The sequence below is a fragment of the Lissotriton helveticus genome, chromosome 11 (genome assembly GCF_964261635.1).
Source record: "Lissotriton helveticus chromosome 11, aLisHel1.1, whole genome shotgun sequence".
Lineage (NCBI taxonomy): Eukaryota > Metazoa > Chordata > Amphibia > Caudata > Salamandridae > Lissotriton > Lissotriton helveticus.
This window is the reverse complement of record NC_136072.1, coordinates 9,000,961-9,016,232: the sequence shown is the minus strand read 5'-3', so window position 1 is coordinate 9,016,232 and position 15,272 is coordinate 9,000,961. Positions and strand designations below refer to the sequence as shown.

The following is a 15,272-nucleotide window of genomic DNA, read 5'->3' as shown; positions in this document are numbered from 1 at the left end:
GCCATTTCACCTCTCTTTGGTGAATACCCAATTCACCTTGTTAATTTTAGCTCTGCTGCCCCTCTCTTTAGTAAGTACCCCCATGTTCATTCAGCTCTGCAGTACCTCTCTTTAGCAATTATCCCCATGTTCATTGATCTCTGCAGCACTTCTCTTTAGTGCGTACGCTCATGTTCGCTAAACTCCAGCTGCACCTTTGTAAGCAGTACCCCTATGTTCATTGAGCTTTGCCAAACCTCTCTTTAGTGAGTACCACTATGTTTCATTGAGCTCTGACTAATCCTTCTTTAATGAGTACCCTGCACCTGATGGTCCTCACCTTTTTAGTGAGTACCCCAATGTTCGTTGACCTCTGCTGCTCCTCTCTTTGGTGAGTACCTACCATGTTCACTGAGCACCGCAGCAGCTCTGAGAACTCCTTTCAGTCTTGTTCATTGAGCTCTGCCACACCTCTTTAGGGAGTACCTTCACGTTCATTGAGCCCCTGTTGCACCTTCTTAGTTAGTACCCCCAACATGTTCGTTGAGCTCCACAGCACCTCTCTTTAGTGAGTACCACAATGATTTATTGAACTCCACAGCATCTCCTTAGTGAGTACCCCCAACATGTTCACTGAGATCTGCAACACCTCTCTATAGCGAATACCCCCATGTTCACTGGGCTCCATTGCACCTCTGAGTATTCCTTTCAGACATGTCCATTGAGCTCCACCTGCTCTTTGTATCCTACATATTACATTGGAGAGTCGGCGTTAGCCACCTAGAGTCAGCCTCATCGTCCCAGAGTGCAGTGTTTATACAGTCACTACACCATATGAGTTAGTAGGTTGTTGCGCTTTTAAAGAATAATATGAATATAATCATATATATAAGAATAATATATTTTAATAATATGGACATACATATAGATACACCAACCCCTCCTATCATTGTCTGTAACAGGATTGAGGAAAGGGTGGTTGGGGCAGATTGGAAGAAGAGGGCTGCGGGGTCATGATCTCGCTGGTACTAGTCGTGACTGGTCTCAGAGCCCAAGCACAGGCCACTCAGATTGTAAGAGTGCTCTTCCCTGAGGCAGGAAGGGAAAGTCTTTACCTGGACCCCCACCTGTACCCCCCCAACCGGACTAAGGTTGATACAATGGCCCAGCCAATGAGAGGGGCCTAAATAAAGACATGAGCTACTAGTGGAGGGGGGGATCCGCCCCCAGGCCATATCACATCAACCCGAGCCATTAAGAGTCGTGTGACAGGACCCCCGTTGACTACACTTCCCAGCTTGCCATCAGCCTGGTGCAGGAGCGCCCAAATTCACGGCGACGTCCCACAGCGCGGGACCCCCATTGACTTGCCGACTCGAGAGAGACTACACCTCCCATCTTGCCGTCAGCTTCAGGAGGGGCCGCAGCACTGCAGGAGTGCCTAAATCCACAGGTGGCATCCCGCAGCGTGGGAAAAGGGCAGGCTCGTCCTGCGCCCGTCGGTGACAGGAGGAGGTGGGGCAAACCCCCCTTGGTTGTGTGGACCCTGAATACTGTTATCAGCATAGGGAATCGTATTCAACAGAAAGGTACTCTATCGTGCTATAGCCCGTATTTGAACAGGCTGTCCATTCTTCTTATTCATTTCCCGCTTTGTTCCTGACTGCTATTGGCTGGTCCTTGTAGGGAGGCAGTGAGCAAGAGAGGGGGTAAATATTCTATTAGTCCACGTTGGTTATTAAGGTCTTCTTTGGGTTAACACAGTTTGTAAACTATTACCGGTATACCACATGTGCCTTCATCCAAGCTGCACCGGTGGAGCTTGCTGAGCTATGGGCAAAAGGAAAGTATAGGACAAAGACCAGGTTATGGGCCTTCCTAAAGAAAAAAAACCCTTGTGCAATTTGCTCTGATGCAATGGAGAGGATTAAGACCCTACTTATGGAATGCCACAAAATTGCACATACAGCGGCTATTTTGCATTCCCCTCATTCTGCAAATCGTAATAAATTCTATACCCTTCCTTTGGCTCTTTTGGAACTCTCCTGTCCCTCCCCCCACCAAGAAGGCCGCAAAACAAATCACACAGATGTTTAAATCCTTAGAAGGGTAGGACTCAGGATGTAGGACTCTGGAACTAGATCAAGAACATTTAGTGGCTTGTAGTGAGCACTTGGACATTCCTGTAGAAGTACAGGTAGTCCAAGTTGAATGTATTAATAGATATGACGCCCTTTCAGAGGAGGCAAATGGAGTGGCGGGTTTGAGTACTTATTAGCTCTAATGACAAGAATGATTAATATTCCTCTTTAGTTTTGAGCCTAAAGGTCACTATGGAGTCCCTCTGGGAGGAGGTTGCCTCTCTGAGAAAGGTGATTGTTGATTTAGAAGGGAGGGTGAACAGTGTAAAGGTCAATCCACCAGGGTCGCAAACAACAGTACCAGCTAGTGTTCACGACGTCCTCTCACCACTCACCTTGGGCCAGCAAGGAGGAATGATCCTGACAAAGCCTCTCCCATTACATACCTACTCCACCATGTTCCCCCACAGTGCTACAGCCGTGCTCTTCACAACTTCCCTAGAGGTCGTTTTGGCTACATGGCCATATGGATAAGCTGGTAGCTTATCGAGAAATGTTTTGGGTTGGGGGTTGGTAGAGAGCCCAAAAGAGGTGAGGTGATATTTGATGGGGGTGTTCCTGTAGGTCAAGCCTTGGGCAACCATTTGAAAGAGGAGAGGTGAAGGATGGTTTTTACACACCCACAAATATTCCCAGGCAGAAGAAGCAGCAATCTGTCTTGTGGGGGTTGCGAGAATTTGGACTCGCTTAAAAATAGGGCAACCTACTGGCTCAGGGAAACACAGCACTGTTATCCCATCATAGGTGAAGACATTAAGAAAGCGGAAAGACTCATATTGCCAGGGATGCTAAAAGATGCAGTTAAAGTTAGCTTTTTTAATAGAGCCTTAGTGGACGGTCTGATGGCAATTGACTCTCGTACCATCCCACTTGTCAATACTACCATTCCCATTAAATATAGACTCCCTAAGGGTATAGGCCATGGGTCCAATGGGGCGGTTCCAAGGATAGGTGTATTAGCGATCCCGGGTGAAGAGGGTAGACAAGGATGACAACAGACTGGAGGATTGTCACCCCAGGATGATAGTGATATGACCCCCCAGCTCAACTGCGGCAAAATATCAATTGAGGTATCCCTCATTGTCTGGGTCGCTTGTTAACACTGATGTTGCTCTGGCCCCATCTAGTAAAGGCTTAAAGGGGGATGGTGGTAGTATTGCCACCATAAATGAGGATAGGGGTGATACCCCTGAGCATAGGTTCGATTATATCCATATTAATGTATCCCATCGGCAGCTAGGGGTCTTGGTATGGATTGTCACGGGGAACACCAAACTGTTAGTCGACCCCGAATGGGGCAACTTTGTGGATTCCCATGACGTGATTCTATTCCAGGAAACCTTGAGTCTGCATACTCCTCACAGGTGTGGGTATTCATCACATTGCAAACACAATGAGATGATGGACTGAGGGCTGAAACTTTTCAGACACTCACCCCCAGTCACAGATCTGGGTTGAAACCATCATCGTTCTTTAGCTCACTTTGCCACCCCTGTTAAGAAAGCTATATGCAAATCAGTCTGACCCTGTGCCTCATGGGAGCAGTCCAGCCAGAACTACCAAGCCATGCCTTCCCTGGACCGGAAACAAGCATCCTGGGACTGGTTTCGGGCTAACAGCCCTCATCAGCTAGGGTAGCTTGAATCCAGTGGCAAAGTGAGCAAGGGACCCACGTCTGGGCATACCCTGCCAACTTAGGGCGAACAAGGCAAGCACAAGGAGATGATGGATGGAGCGCTGAAAGTTTTCAGACACTCACCCCCAGTCACAGATCTGGGTTGAATTTATCATCGTTCTTTAGCTCACTTCGCCACCTCAATTCAGACACAGCCATATGCAAATCAGTCTTGACCTTGTGCCTCATGGGACCAATCCAGCCCGAACTACCAAGCCATGTCTTCCCTGGACCGAAAACAAGCATCCTGGGACCCGTTCCGGGCTAACAGCCCTCATCAGACAGGCTAGCTTGAATCCAGTGGCAAAGTGAGCAAGGGAGCCACGTCTGGGCATACCCTGCCAACTTAGAGTAAACAAAGCAAACACAAGGACATGATGGACGGAGCATCTGAAACTTTTCAGACACTCTTCCCCCAGTCACAGATCTGGGTTGAATCCATCAGAAGTGTCCCTCCCTACCCAAAAACAACCCTGGCTGTAACGTAGGCACCTTTGCATGTTGCCACTCGGTAGCCACAAGTGCACCAGCACAGAGGGAGAGTAATGCACCATATCTCAGTAGATATGGCACATTGCTGCCCTCTCCAGGTGACGCAGTACAGCAAGTCTTGCTACATTGCAGTGTGTCAAATCGTTGTAAATCTGCCATCCCACATGAAAGTACCTTGGTGGCCTTCGGTCCTGGCTTGAAAATTAATGATGTTTGCTTCCCAACAACGTCTTCACTAATATTCTGATCGACAACCTCCTGGCAACAAAAAGAAGAAAAATAATTTAGGGCAGTGATAAGCAATGTACCTAAAAAAAAAATAATAATATACACATATATATACATATATATATATCCACTCCGTTTTTTCCTTAGTGCATCTACGCACAAACAGGAACACAGACTCGATTTTTGCTGTTGCCAGGATTCAATTTATTTTAAAACAAAGTGCTTGAACAGTGCATTGCCTAAAGACGCGTTTCGGACACGAGGCTGTGTCCTTGCTCACGAGGCTGTGTCCTTGCCCACATATATATATATATATATATATTGGGCTGACATATTTGGTAGTGGCGTCCTTGCCGTGTTGCCTGCTGTCACAAGTGGCTCGGGTTTTTGCCAAAGTGTACGTTGGGATATATATATATATTTTGAATAATTAAACTCATGATCTCACACATAAGATTTGTAAATTAGATGTGATGCTACTAACACAACAGTTCCATCTGTAAATGTTTCAAGATACTACAGTTCATATTTTTTAAATAATCGATAGGAAGTTTGCTGTCCATCAGTGCTCAGCAGGTCCTCAGGGGATTATTTGCAAGCCCCTTGCACCACCGGTGCATCACTTTCAATATGGGAAAATGTGAGTTACTGGTGGTGTAAGTGGCTTGTAAATAAGACCTCAGTATTTAAGCAGCGCTTGAAGGCCTTCCTGCAACTAAAAGTGCCCTTTTTATACAAATTATCATTAACAGTTTACCTCCTTCCTCTTTAGCCACGGTACTAAACACAAGCACTGGTAATGCCAATAGGTTTGGTTTTAAAGGAATGTTTTGTGCTAATGTAAAGCATTACAATTGAATAGCATGGTAATAGACGGATCTAATTATGTAGGGCACTTTAACAGTATTACAATGTCACATATGTGCTCCTGAAAGTTCAATCTCAGGTAGCTAAATAAATAAACAAAATGATCACAGCTGTGTTGAAGGAAAGCACTTCTTTGTGGAAGCACACAACTCCTGCCCAATCAAAACATTTACTCCAGCCTCCCAATATGTTTGTGAAGCCAAAGCGCCTCCCTGGTGATGCTCATATAGGTGTCTGGCAACAGTTGTGATGTTGAGCCATAAAGGTGTAATATAGTTTAGTTTTGATAGTTGCTGTGGTCCCTGTGCGGAGTTAGCCCCAGGCCTTGTGATGTATTTTGATGGAACCAGTAGAAAGCACATTCTTATGTTGTTCAGTTGTTTGATGTTTCCCTCAGGCAGCGTTGCATGGTTGATATCTTACACGCGTCAGCGAGAAGATCAGCAGGTTTGACGCAAACGAAGGTGGTGGAGTCAACAACATGTGAGATAAACTGAAGCTGCCTCTTTTAGATAGTTTGAGAGCTGCTTTTTAGCCTATGTTAGTTTCAGGGCACAAGTCCTAAAAAAAGATGTGGGGGACGCTGTCACCGGAAGTGACGTCACGACCGGAAGTGACGTCACGAAAGGTGGCTTGCACCATCGGGCTCATTGCCTCCCCTCGCTGCGATTGCATCTGAGAAGCCAGCGCATGAGCAGCGAGCTGTGATCTCCAATCTCGTCCCAGAGAGGCCAAAGAGTGAAGTCCAGTTGTTTGTCAGGGGGGACGGCGTCCACCCGGTAAAATAAGTGGGGGAACGCCGTCCACCAGCGTGGTACCCCGACTCGAGCCCTGGTTAGTTTATTCTGGAGTGAGTTCTAGATCAGCAATGGCTTTGCTTAGTTGTAAGGTCCAAGGATTTGTAAGGTTGTCGTTACCTTTAATCATTTCCTGCAGGTGGTACTTCTGAGTGTGGGATTCAGCTTTCAAGATGATGTAGCAGTTTCTTAAACCAAATGTTAAACGGGCCTGTGGCTTTCTTGTGTATTTGGAAGTAATACGACTTCTCTGTAAATGTTGCATTATATGGAGTCCAGCAGTGGTGCAATTCTGATTGACATTAGTGTTGGGGATATGGAAGCAACTTGGCTTTAAGGACAGAGTCCACCGATGGGCATTACAGCTTGATATTTGCTGACTGGTATCCTGGGAGTCAATATGAGAAAGCCTTCACCCCAAATAGGGGTATATAGCCGCGTGAAACAAGGTGCTGTTACCCAGAGTCCAGCTCTGTTATGCTTGATATTTCTTTTTTCCAAAGATCATTATTTTAGGTTTTTTTAGCTTCACTAGCTCTCAGCTAATTTTACTGGTTGTAAATGTGAAGCTCTTCAAAGCTTGGTGAAGCCCCACCTTTGGATGCGAGTTCATGGCTCTCAACACAGATGTTGGGATATCCCATTTTGCCAATATGAACCACAATATATTGTGGTCCACTCTGTTGAAGGCCGCCAAATAGACTATGAAACAAGTGAAAAAGGGGAGAACCAGATTTACTGATAGAGGTAGGTGCTATGTAGCCTAGTACCACAAGGTTCCCCATTGTGCTACAGGGAAGCCTAAATCTGGTCTGAATAAATGGAATAAGGGGCTCATCACTGGTCCATCGTTCTAACTCCTCCGAAAGGATCCTGGTATTGGCTTTGACTTGCACATCTAGTGGTGCAATAAGGCAATCATCATAGCTGGATTTTGCCTGTCACATATCTTGAATATTTGATGCAAAATATAGCCTTTCTATGAGTCTGGAACGAATACTAGATCAAATTATGCATAAAATAAGGAAGATAGTCTTTCTATCCACCTCTGGACTTTTAACAAGCCGGGATCCCAATAGGTCCTGGGCCCCTTTGCATCTGTAGGTTCAGAATAAATGCATCACTCGGTTGATGGTGATAACATTATCCTTCTGTGGATATTATTACATTTATACCTGTTCATGCTAACTGTAATTTTCACATCTCCTGTGATGGTCGTGGGATCTTCTGGGTGACTGGATAGGGTTTTGTGTGTTTAGTTCACATGTGTGAACATACCATGTCCCCTCTAATCAGCCTACAGCCACATATGTAGGTGACCAAGTTGTTTACAAACTGCTAGAATTTTACTTTGTCATTTTGTCTTGAAAGTCTGCATAGATGGAGCCATTGTGCATCACTATTGTTTCCCTTTCCCTCCTACTATTGGTTATGAAACAAGCACTTTAGTTTAGCTGGAGAAAGAATGTTGTGGGATGTGGGACTGGTCTTATGGTTTCTAGTCAGTGGACAAACCCTGGTCTTTCTTGCTTTAACCTTTGAGTAAACCAGGCGTTGGGGGTTCTCCGCTCAGCAAAAGTGTTGGTAGCACTTGTCTGCTGCAGGACCTCATGTAGTGATCCAGATAACCTATGGTCAAATGACTAGATGCAGTAGGTGTTGTAAAGTAATGCAGCAACCCCCTGGAGCTGCTTTAACTCCCAAGTATACTAAGAAAAGGGCTCCTGTAAAGGGCAGTACTATCTACTGCTGAGGTTTGTGTGGTCTGACTCTGTGATAACAATGTGATGGTGAGTATGAACAATGCAAGGACGAGTTACCCAAAAAGTGCCTTCAAACATCTTGAGGTCCAGTGGATCCCCTTGAAGTTTCCCATCGATGACCATCAGTGAGTGGCAGCTAGCAAGGGCTCCCAAGAGCGGCCCCCAGGGTAAGGCTGTGCCAGAGCTGAACCTGTAAACAGCCTGAAAACTGAAAGAGAAACAATAGTGAGGACTCATGCTTGCTTTTATTAGAGTCAATGATATTGTTTTAAAAAAATGGGAAATACAGCATTACCATCTGTATGAAGGCGGGCAGCATCATAGTGACTCAGCAAAGGCACTTCTATTCACCTGTATGGGATGATACCTCTCTGTGTCAACAGGTGTCGGCTCACACTGATATCCATCACCAGGGAGTCGGACTCATCACCAAGGAGGATCAGATGCCCTTCATTTTCCAAAGTCTAACCTTTGTAAAGCACAGTTTCTTGTGATCACCTTCATGCTTTGTCACATGATGTACAATGCACTTGTCATGGAACACCGACCCAGACAGCTTCAGATGCCAATTTACAGACTGATCACAAACTTGGATCTGCTGTGCCTGGGTATTGCCCAATTCCACCATGAGGAGCTCTCTACTCAGACCTTCTGCAGGGTCTCTTACAGTGTGGGACTTCCTCCCGCCATCAGAATTTATTTCCGGGCCAGTTCTGTCCTTTCACAACTGTCCTCGTTCCTGCATAGTTTTCAGTGATTGCCTTAGTGTTGTTTCTACCCAACAGAAAGTAATCTTTTTAGTTACTCATGATTCTTTGAATCACAATGTATCTGGATATTTCTTTTACAACATTTACTTTATTTATAAAAAAATTCTAGACTGTACACCGCCATGTTGTCTCTGAGCTCAAATAGCAATTTAAGGAGAAGGAAATACATGCATGTGTACTTAATGCTCCTTTTATCATTAGTTTTATGGGACCAGATTAATCTTTGTAACCATCCCAATGAATTGCAAATTGCAGCTAAAACAGCACAATTTCACTGAGATTAGGAAGGTGCATTTGTATCAGATGTCTGTATTTACATCACACCTAACTCACCGGAACATGTGTCAGTCAATCAATCTCTTTCTTCACTACATTTCTGTAGCATAAATGTACAATATATTCAGACACATAAAAGTGACTCATCCATCACACACAACTTAGGCATTAGTAGAGCACCAGCATTTTATCATGAGTTATCATAAAGCAGTACATTCTGTAGCATAAAAGTCTGCCGCTGCAAAAGCACAGCATGCAAGACACATCTCATCAATAAAAAAGAAGGGAACATATACATCCATCCCACTCAATTTAAGCATAAATAGGGCACAAACATTTCATCATAGGTTATCATAAAACACTACTCAGAAACCATCCATCACGACAAACTCAATGCCCCATGCTACAGTACTCTCAGATAGTCCATTATGGCATAAAAACCAATGCCCCATTCTACAGTACTGTCAGATAGTCCAATACGGCGTAAAATCCAATGCCCCATTCTACAGTACTTTCGGATAGTCCATTGCAGCATGAAATCCAATGCCCCTTTCTACAGTACTTTCAGATTGTCCATTACTGCATAAAATCCAATGCCCCATTCTACAGTACTTTCAGATGGTCCATTACGGCATAAAATCCAATGCCCCATTCTACAGTACTTTCAGATAGTCCATTACGGCACAAAATCCAGTGCCCCATTCTACAGTACTTTCAGATTGTCCATTACGGCATGAAGTCCAATGCCCCATTCTACAGTACTTTCAGATAGTCCACTGCAGCATTAAAACCAATGCTCCATTCTACAGTACTTTCGGATAGTCCATTGCTGCATAAAATCCAATGCCCCATTCTACAGTACTTTCAGATAGTCCATTGTGGCATAAAATCCAATGCCACATTTTAAAATACTTTCAGATAGTCCATTACGGCATAAAAACCATTGCCCCATTCTACAGTACTTTCAGATAGTCCATTATGGCATAAAAAACAATCCCCCATTCTACAGTACTTTCAGGTGGTCCATTACGGCATAAAGTCCAATGCCCCATTCTACAGTACTTTCAGATGGTCCATTTCAGCATAAAGTCCAATGCTCCATTCTACAGTACTTTCGGATAGTCCATTGCGGCATAAAATCCAATGCCCCATTCTCCAGTATTTTCAGATAGTCCATTGTAGTACAAAATCCAGTGCCCCATTCAACATTACTTTCAGATGGTCCATTACGGCATAAAATCCAATGCCCCACTCTACACTACCTAAGACAGATCATCTTTATACTATTTTAAGTTTCCGAACGTTTTAAATTTTCCAAACAAAATAGGCAATTGAGCCGCATATCTGGGGGCAAAGTATCTGCTGCAAGAACAACAATGCTGGACTGCACGGTCTAAACTTAAAAACTTTTTTTTTAAAAGGCAATAAAAATTACCTTCTAGGAAGGTCATAGAAGGGGCAGGAGAACAAGGTGCGCAAATTAGTCTGAAAAGGAACACAGTCGCAAGGGCAAAGACTCAAGCCTGATATAGTGGGTCACTTAGCAGGGTATCCCAACATTAGGGGTACAAGGTTCAAACAAAATCTTGTTGAAACAAAGTGATGTTATATATTCTGGATCAAGGAGAGGTAGAATTAAGGACCCTCTTCAATGTGGTTGTAAGTGACCACCGTTAGTTTATGCACCACCATTAATTTCAATGAAAACGTAGCCACAAAAATGTGTTTTAAGCTGGCCTTACCAATACTCAGACACGAACCTGGTGAAACAAACGGATCCGGGAGCCCCATCTCCTCGCAGACAGAATTTACATCAGCAAACCATGATATATCAAGGGCAGCCTAAAGTAGATAGAGTTCCAGGTAGAAGAGGTGCTAATTTAATTCTACCCATAACGTAGGGTGTGCCCAGTTCATCATGGCGTATAGCACTGGAACAGCTTTGTGGAACTTCATGTAGATTTTTCATAAAGAAATGTTCCACCTGTTGGATTTCTTGATTGTCCACATTGCCCCAAACACCTGCCCCATAACTAGCAATTGAGACACATTTACTAAAATAAGTTGTTAGACGCCCTCTCATAGGTTTAGAACCCACTTTTTTACAAAGTCTTTGTAGCACAATGATTGATTTCTCAAACATGGCTATTCTATTTAACAGAATAGATCCAGGCATATATCTGCTATCAACTAGCCCAGATAAGATAAGGAGGCAACCTCACACACCTTTATTTTATTAATGAAATGAGCAGGTCTTTTCATTGGTCCAGTCCCACACAACATGGTGAAAGTTTTGCTCTTGTTTCCCTTTAGATGTGTATTTGAGCCTTTGCAGGACCTCCTTTGCAAGGCCTCTGCAGCTCCGTTTTGTTTGCAAACCACCCTCTTGTCACCTGCCTCATAAGAACATTTTATACATCTACACCTGTAGGACTTACTCCTGTGTTTGAGTGCAACTTAGTCTTCCAAAGATGGTCTTAAGTTCTAAAAGTGAGTGACATTTCCAAAGGGTGTTCTGTCTTTAAAGAGCCTCCACTCTGTCTTTAAACAGGCTTAGTTCTTTCCTTCATTGTTAGAATGCCATGAGGCAGTTTTAAGTTAGAAAATATGTAGTGGTTTAAAAAGTTTTACCTTTGCTTAAAAGACACTCAAGTCTATTCATCATGACTTAAGACTATCACTTTCAATTTAAGGTAGTTTTAAGATTGTCTGTAATGAGGGAAAGGATATCTTTCAGTGCATCAAACAGCATAAAGACATGGTTAAGTTCTGGAGGAATTTTGGTAAGTCAGTGTTTCAGTTCCTCATCATAATTTGTCGTTAGTATTGGATTGGATTGCACTTATATAGAGCTTCCTACCCCTGGCCAGACGTCAAACCACTTTTTCAGCGAGTACACGCTACTTCAGAATGGATAAAGGATTAGTGGTGAATTAGTATTGTGAAATATGAAAGTGATTTGATTGGTGTATAAGTTAGTCAGTTATTTGGATTGAGAACGATAGTGGAGGTTAGAAGAGGAAAAAAAGGTTTGCATTTATATAGCTCTTGCTACCACTGGTGGGGTGTTGAAGTGCTTTTTTTAGGCGAGTAGTATGCTACTACGGAACCCATAAAGTATTAGTGGTGAATTAGTATAGTGAAAATATGAAGTAACTTGAGTGATGGATAAGTTAGTCAGTTATTTGGATTGAGAAGGATAGTGGAAGGATAGAAAAAAAGGTTTGCATTTATATAGCGCTTGCTACCCCTGATGGGGTGTTGAAGTTCTTTTTGGGGAATAGCAGGCTACTCTGCGACCCATACAGTGTTAGTGGTGAATTAGTATAGTGCAATTAGAAAGAAATTTGAGTGGTGGATATGTTTGTCAGTTATTTAGATTGAGAAGGATAGTGAAGGGGTAGAAGAGGTAAAAAGGTTTGCATTTATATAGCGCTTGCTACCCCCGATGAAGTGTTGAAGTGTTTTTTCGGCAAGTAGCACGCTACTCTGGAACCCATAAAGGATTAGTGGTGAATTAGTATAGTGAAGTATGAAATTAATTTGTGTGGTGGACATGTTAGTCTGTTATTTGGATTGAAAAGGATAGTGGAGGGTCAGAAGAGTAAAGGATTTAGATTTTTTGGGGGAGCTTATAGCAGTAACAGTAGGCTTGGGATGAGTGAAAGGCAGATGGAAGGGTTAGAGTAAAAGGGATGTGGAGGTGTGGAAATCGTAGATAATTTCTGTTAGCATAAGCTGAAGCCATTTTGGTTCTGGCTTCCATTTTGCTAGTCATGTGATTCTTCTGTCCGCACTGTTGCTTGCCTTTCTATTCTGCTTGAGTCATCAACTGTAGTTAACTCCTTCAGTACTGAGCCAGAGCAATGTATGAGCTCAGAAAGGCCTGTAGCTGCTAGAATGCACCTCTTTGAGAATGTAACTGTCTAGCAATTCCTACTGATGCAATCAGTTCTGTCTCCCCTCCCACTCTGCTGACAAAGTGTTATCTATCTGCCCCTGTTAGTCGATAGATATTCCTATGTATGCATGTACCGTCTATTTGAGTCTCTATGCTTACTCAGCTACAAAGAATGTATAAAAGGACCCTGGTTTCTGTATTTCATGTACTGCCTCCTACAGCACCCGAGGGTGTTGTATTGATGTAGTCCCACTCATGAGTGATTAATAAACGTGTTATTTGATATTCCAGCTTCCGTGGCAATCTCTATTTTGTTGGTCTAAGGACCTGTAAACAGATACGGGTGAACCCCTACACTGGTGGGCCCCTAAAAAGGCTAATTTCCACAGTGTGGCGCCCAACACGTTGGGCTCATTGGAGACGCAGCTGTCCGAAGGAGTGGTCTTGTAGGAGGATTACAATCCTACTGAGGAGGCGCCCTGCACGAGGAGATCTTTTGTCTTTTGCAGACCGCAATGCTTTTCCGGTTTTCCTGATCTGACCCTACAGGTGGTGGCCGGTCTCGACTGAGATCTCCTTTGGTGTAAGTTTTGCAGTGACTATTAGGTCAACCCAGAGCTTGGCAGGTGGAGGTTGGAGACTTTGGTTTTGTAAGGTCGCTGAAGCCACACTCTTGTTTTGGATTTGCTTGGCCAAGATTCTGGTTTTGTTGGTTTATTTATTGCAATAAATAAAGGCAGGTAAGGAGGAGATTTTTCTCTACTTTTGATATATTTGGGATAAGCACTATTTTACTATCTATACTACTATTATAAAGGAAGAACTTTGAGGCTTTGAGGCGGGTAAACTCGGGAACCACAGCGCCAATCCACACACCCGATACATCTTTGTAATCCTCAGGGTGTGCAGATGGACATAGGCTATATAAAGTAAAAAAATATGTTATATTTAAAAAAAAATTACATAAAAAAAAATAGTCCCTGAGAAGTAGCGCCGGCCGCGACCTGCGTGCTGACGTCAGGAGCGGCGGACATGGTGCGGGGGAGGAGCGGTGACGAGCGGCCGGTGAGGAGCAGCGGACCGGGCGGACACGGTTATTGATTAGGGCTTCATGTCATATAGTCCGATTTCCAGTAAGTTCATCTTGGGTTACAAGTTATGTGGTTGCTTTTCTGCGAACGAATGAGTGGTTTTAAAACAGGAAATGTCCAAAGACTGTTGGCAGGTTTGCGGCTCCGTACCCAGTCCCATGCAAGCCAAGCACTTCACGGCCTGCTGTTCGCCCGAGTTTGGTTTCGTCTCTGCTTTCCAGGGCGGGCGGAGGGGAGAGAGCGGGCGCTGGACAGGTGAATCGGGCTTTCAGCAGCAGAAGAGGGAGTGAAAAAATCTGCTGCTAAATGAACCCAGTGTGTTCGTAATCCATCATCAGAAAGAGACATTTGAATGCACTGAATCTACCTGCAAAATAAACCCAATGTCTGTGATGCATGCGCCAATGTTCCAGTCCAGGCCAAGCAAAACAAAGCAAACAGTGCTCATCTGAGCCCCGTCTCCCTTCTGTTCTTGCATCTGCCCTTGCAATCTCGGAGTCTGGGGGCCGCAGACGGCAGGCCAGGGGTCGTAAGGGGCATGATGCCAACTGAATTCCAGGAACATGAGAGGTCGGGGCTGCTGGGGGGTGCCGTTGTGTAGTGCCCCCTGCACACACACAACCCCTCACAGCAGACAGCGCCTCCCGGACTCATCTTGAGCGACTTTGGGGTGCTGCTGCTCCCCGGGCGCCCAGTCTCTCAAGGAGTCGCACCCCCGGCCCTGCCTTGGCCCTGCCTTCGGACAGTGCTTTAAATTGTATTATGTTGGCTCGCGATTGTCATTATTGCTTCATTTAATGTAACGTTTGCTTTTGTATTTTGCTCACTTGTAATGTTCTCATGTATCTGTACTGTTCCTATTGTGAAGCGCTCTGACACCTTCGGGTAAAGTCGCGCTATATAAAAACAAATAAATAAATAAATAAAGAAATAAAGAAATAATGCTTTAGCACACTGGTGACTGAGGAACGCAGAGGAATGTTTTAATCCATGGTGTAGACATACAGGACGGCACGGCACTTTATACTCCCACACAAGAGGGTGAAGTGAAGTGCTTTGTAACACAAGAACAGCAAGGAGACAAACCTGGAAGACAACCACATTGAAAGGTGTCTGCAGGACTCGTGCGCCCTCTCGTGGTAAAAAGATGTAATGCACGCCGTGTGCACATAAGGAGGTAGTTACAGGGAGGATAAAACCAGCCAGACTTTGTGGGGATGCAGTGTGCAGCCTGACAACTTTACCCTCTGGATCCTGGCCCACCATCACATAGCACAGAACCTGACCATCTA

At 44.3% G+C, this 15,272-nt stretch overlaps 1 protein-coding gene across 1 annotated transcript in view; it reads right to left on the bottom strand.

The window, feature by feature from the left end:
- Positions 1-15,272, bottom strand: part of LOC144792081 (putative cation-transporting ATPase 13A4) — a 319,809-nt gene that overhangs the window by 147,033 nt on the left and 157,504 nt on the right. The window contains exons 14-15 of the mRNA XM_078666932.1: positions 8,000-8,150; positions 4,462-4,545 (exon numbers count right to left, since the gene is read on the bottom strand). Of these exons, the coding sequence (XP_078523058.1) occupies positions 4,462-4,545; positions 8,000-8,150 (235 nt within the window). The remainder of the gene's footprint in view (positions 1-4,461; positions 4,546-7,999; positions 8,151-15,272) is intronic.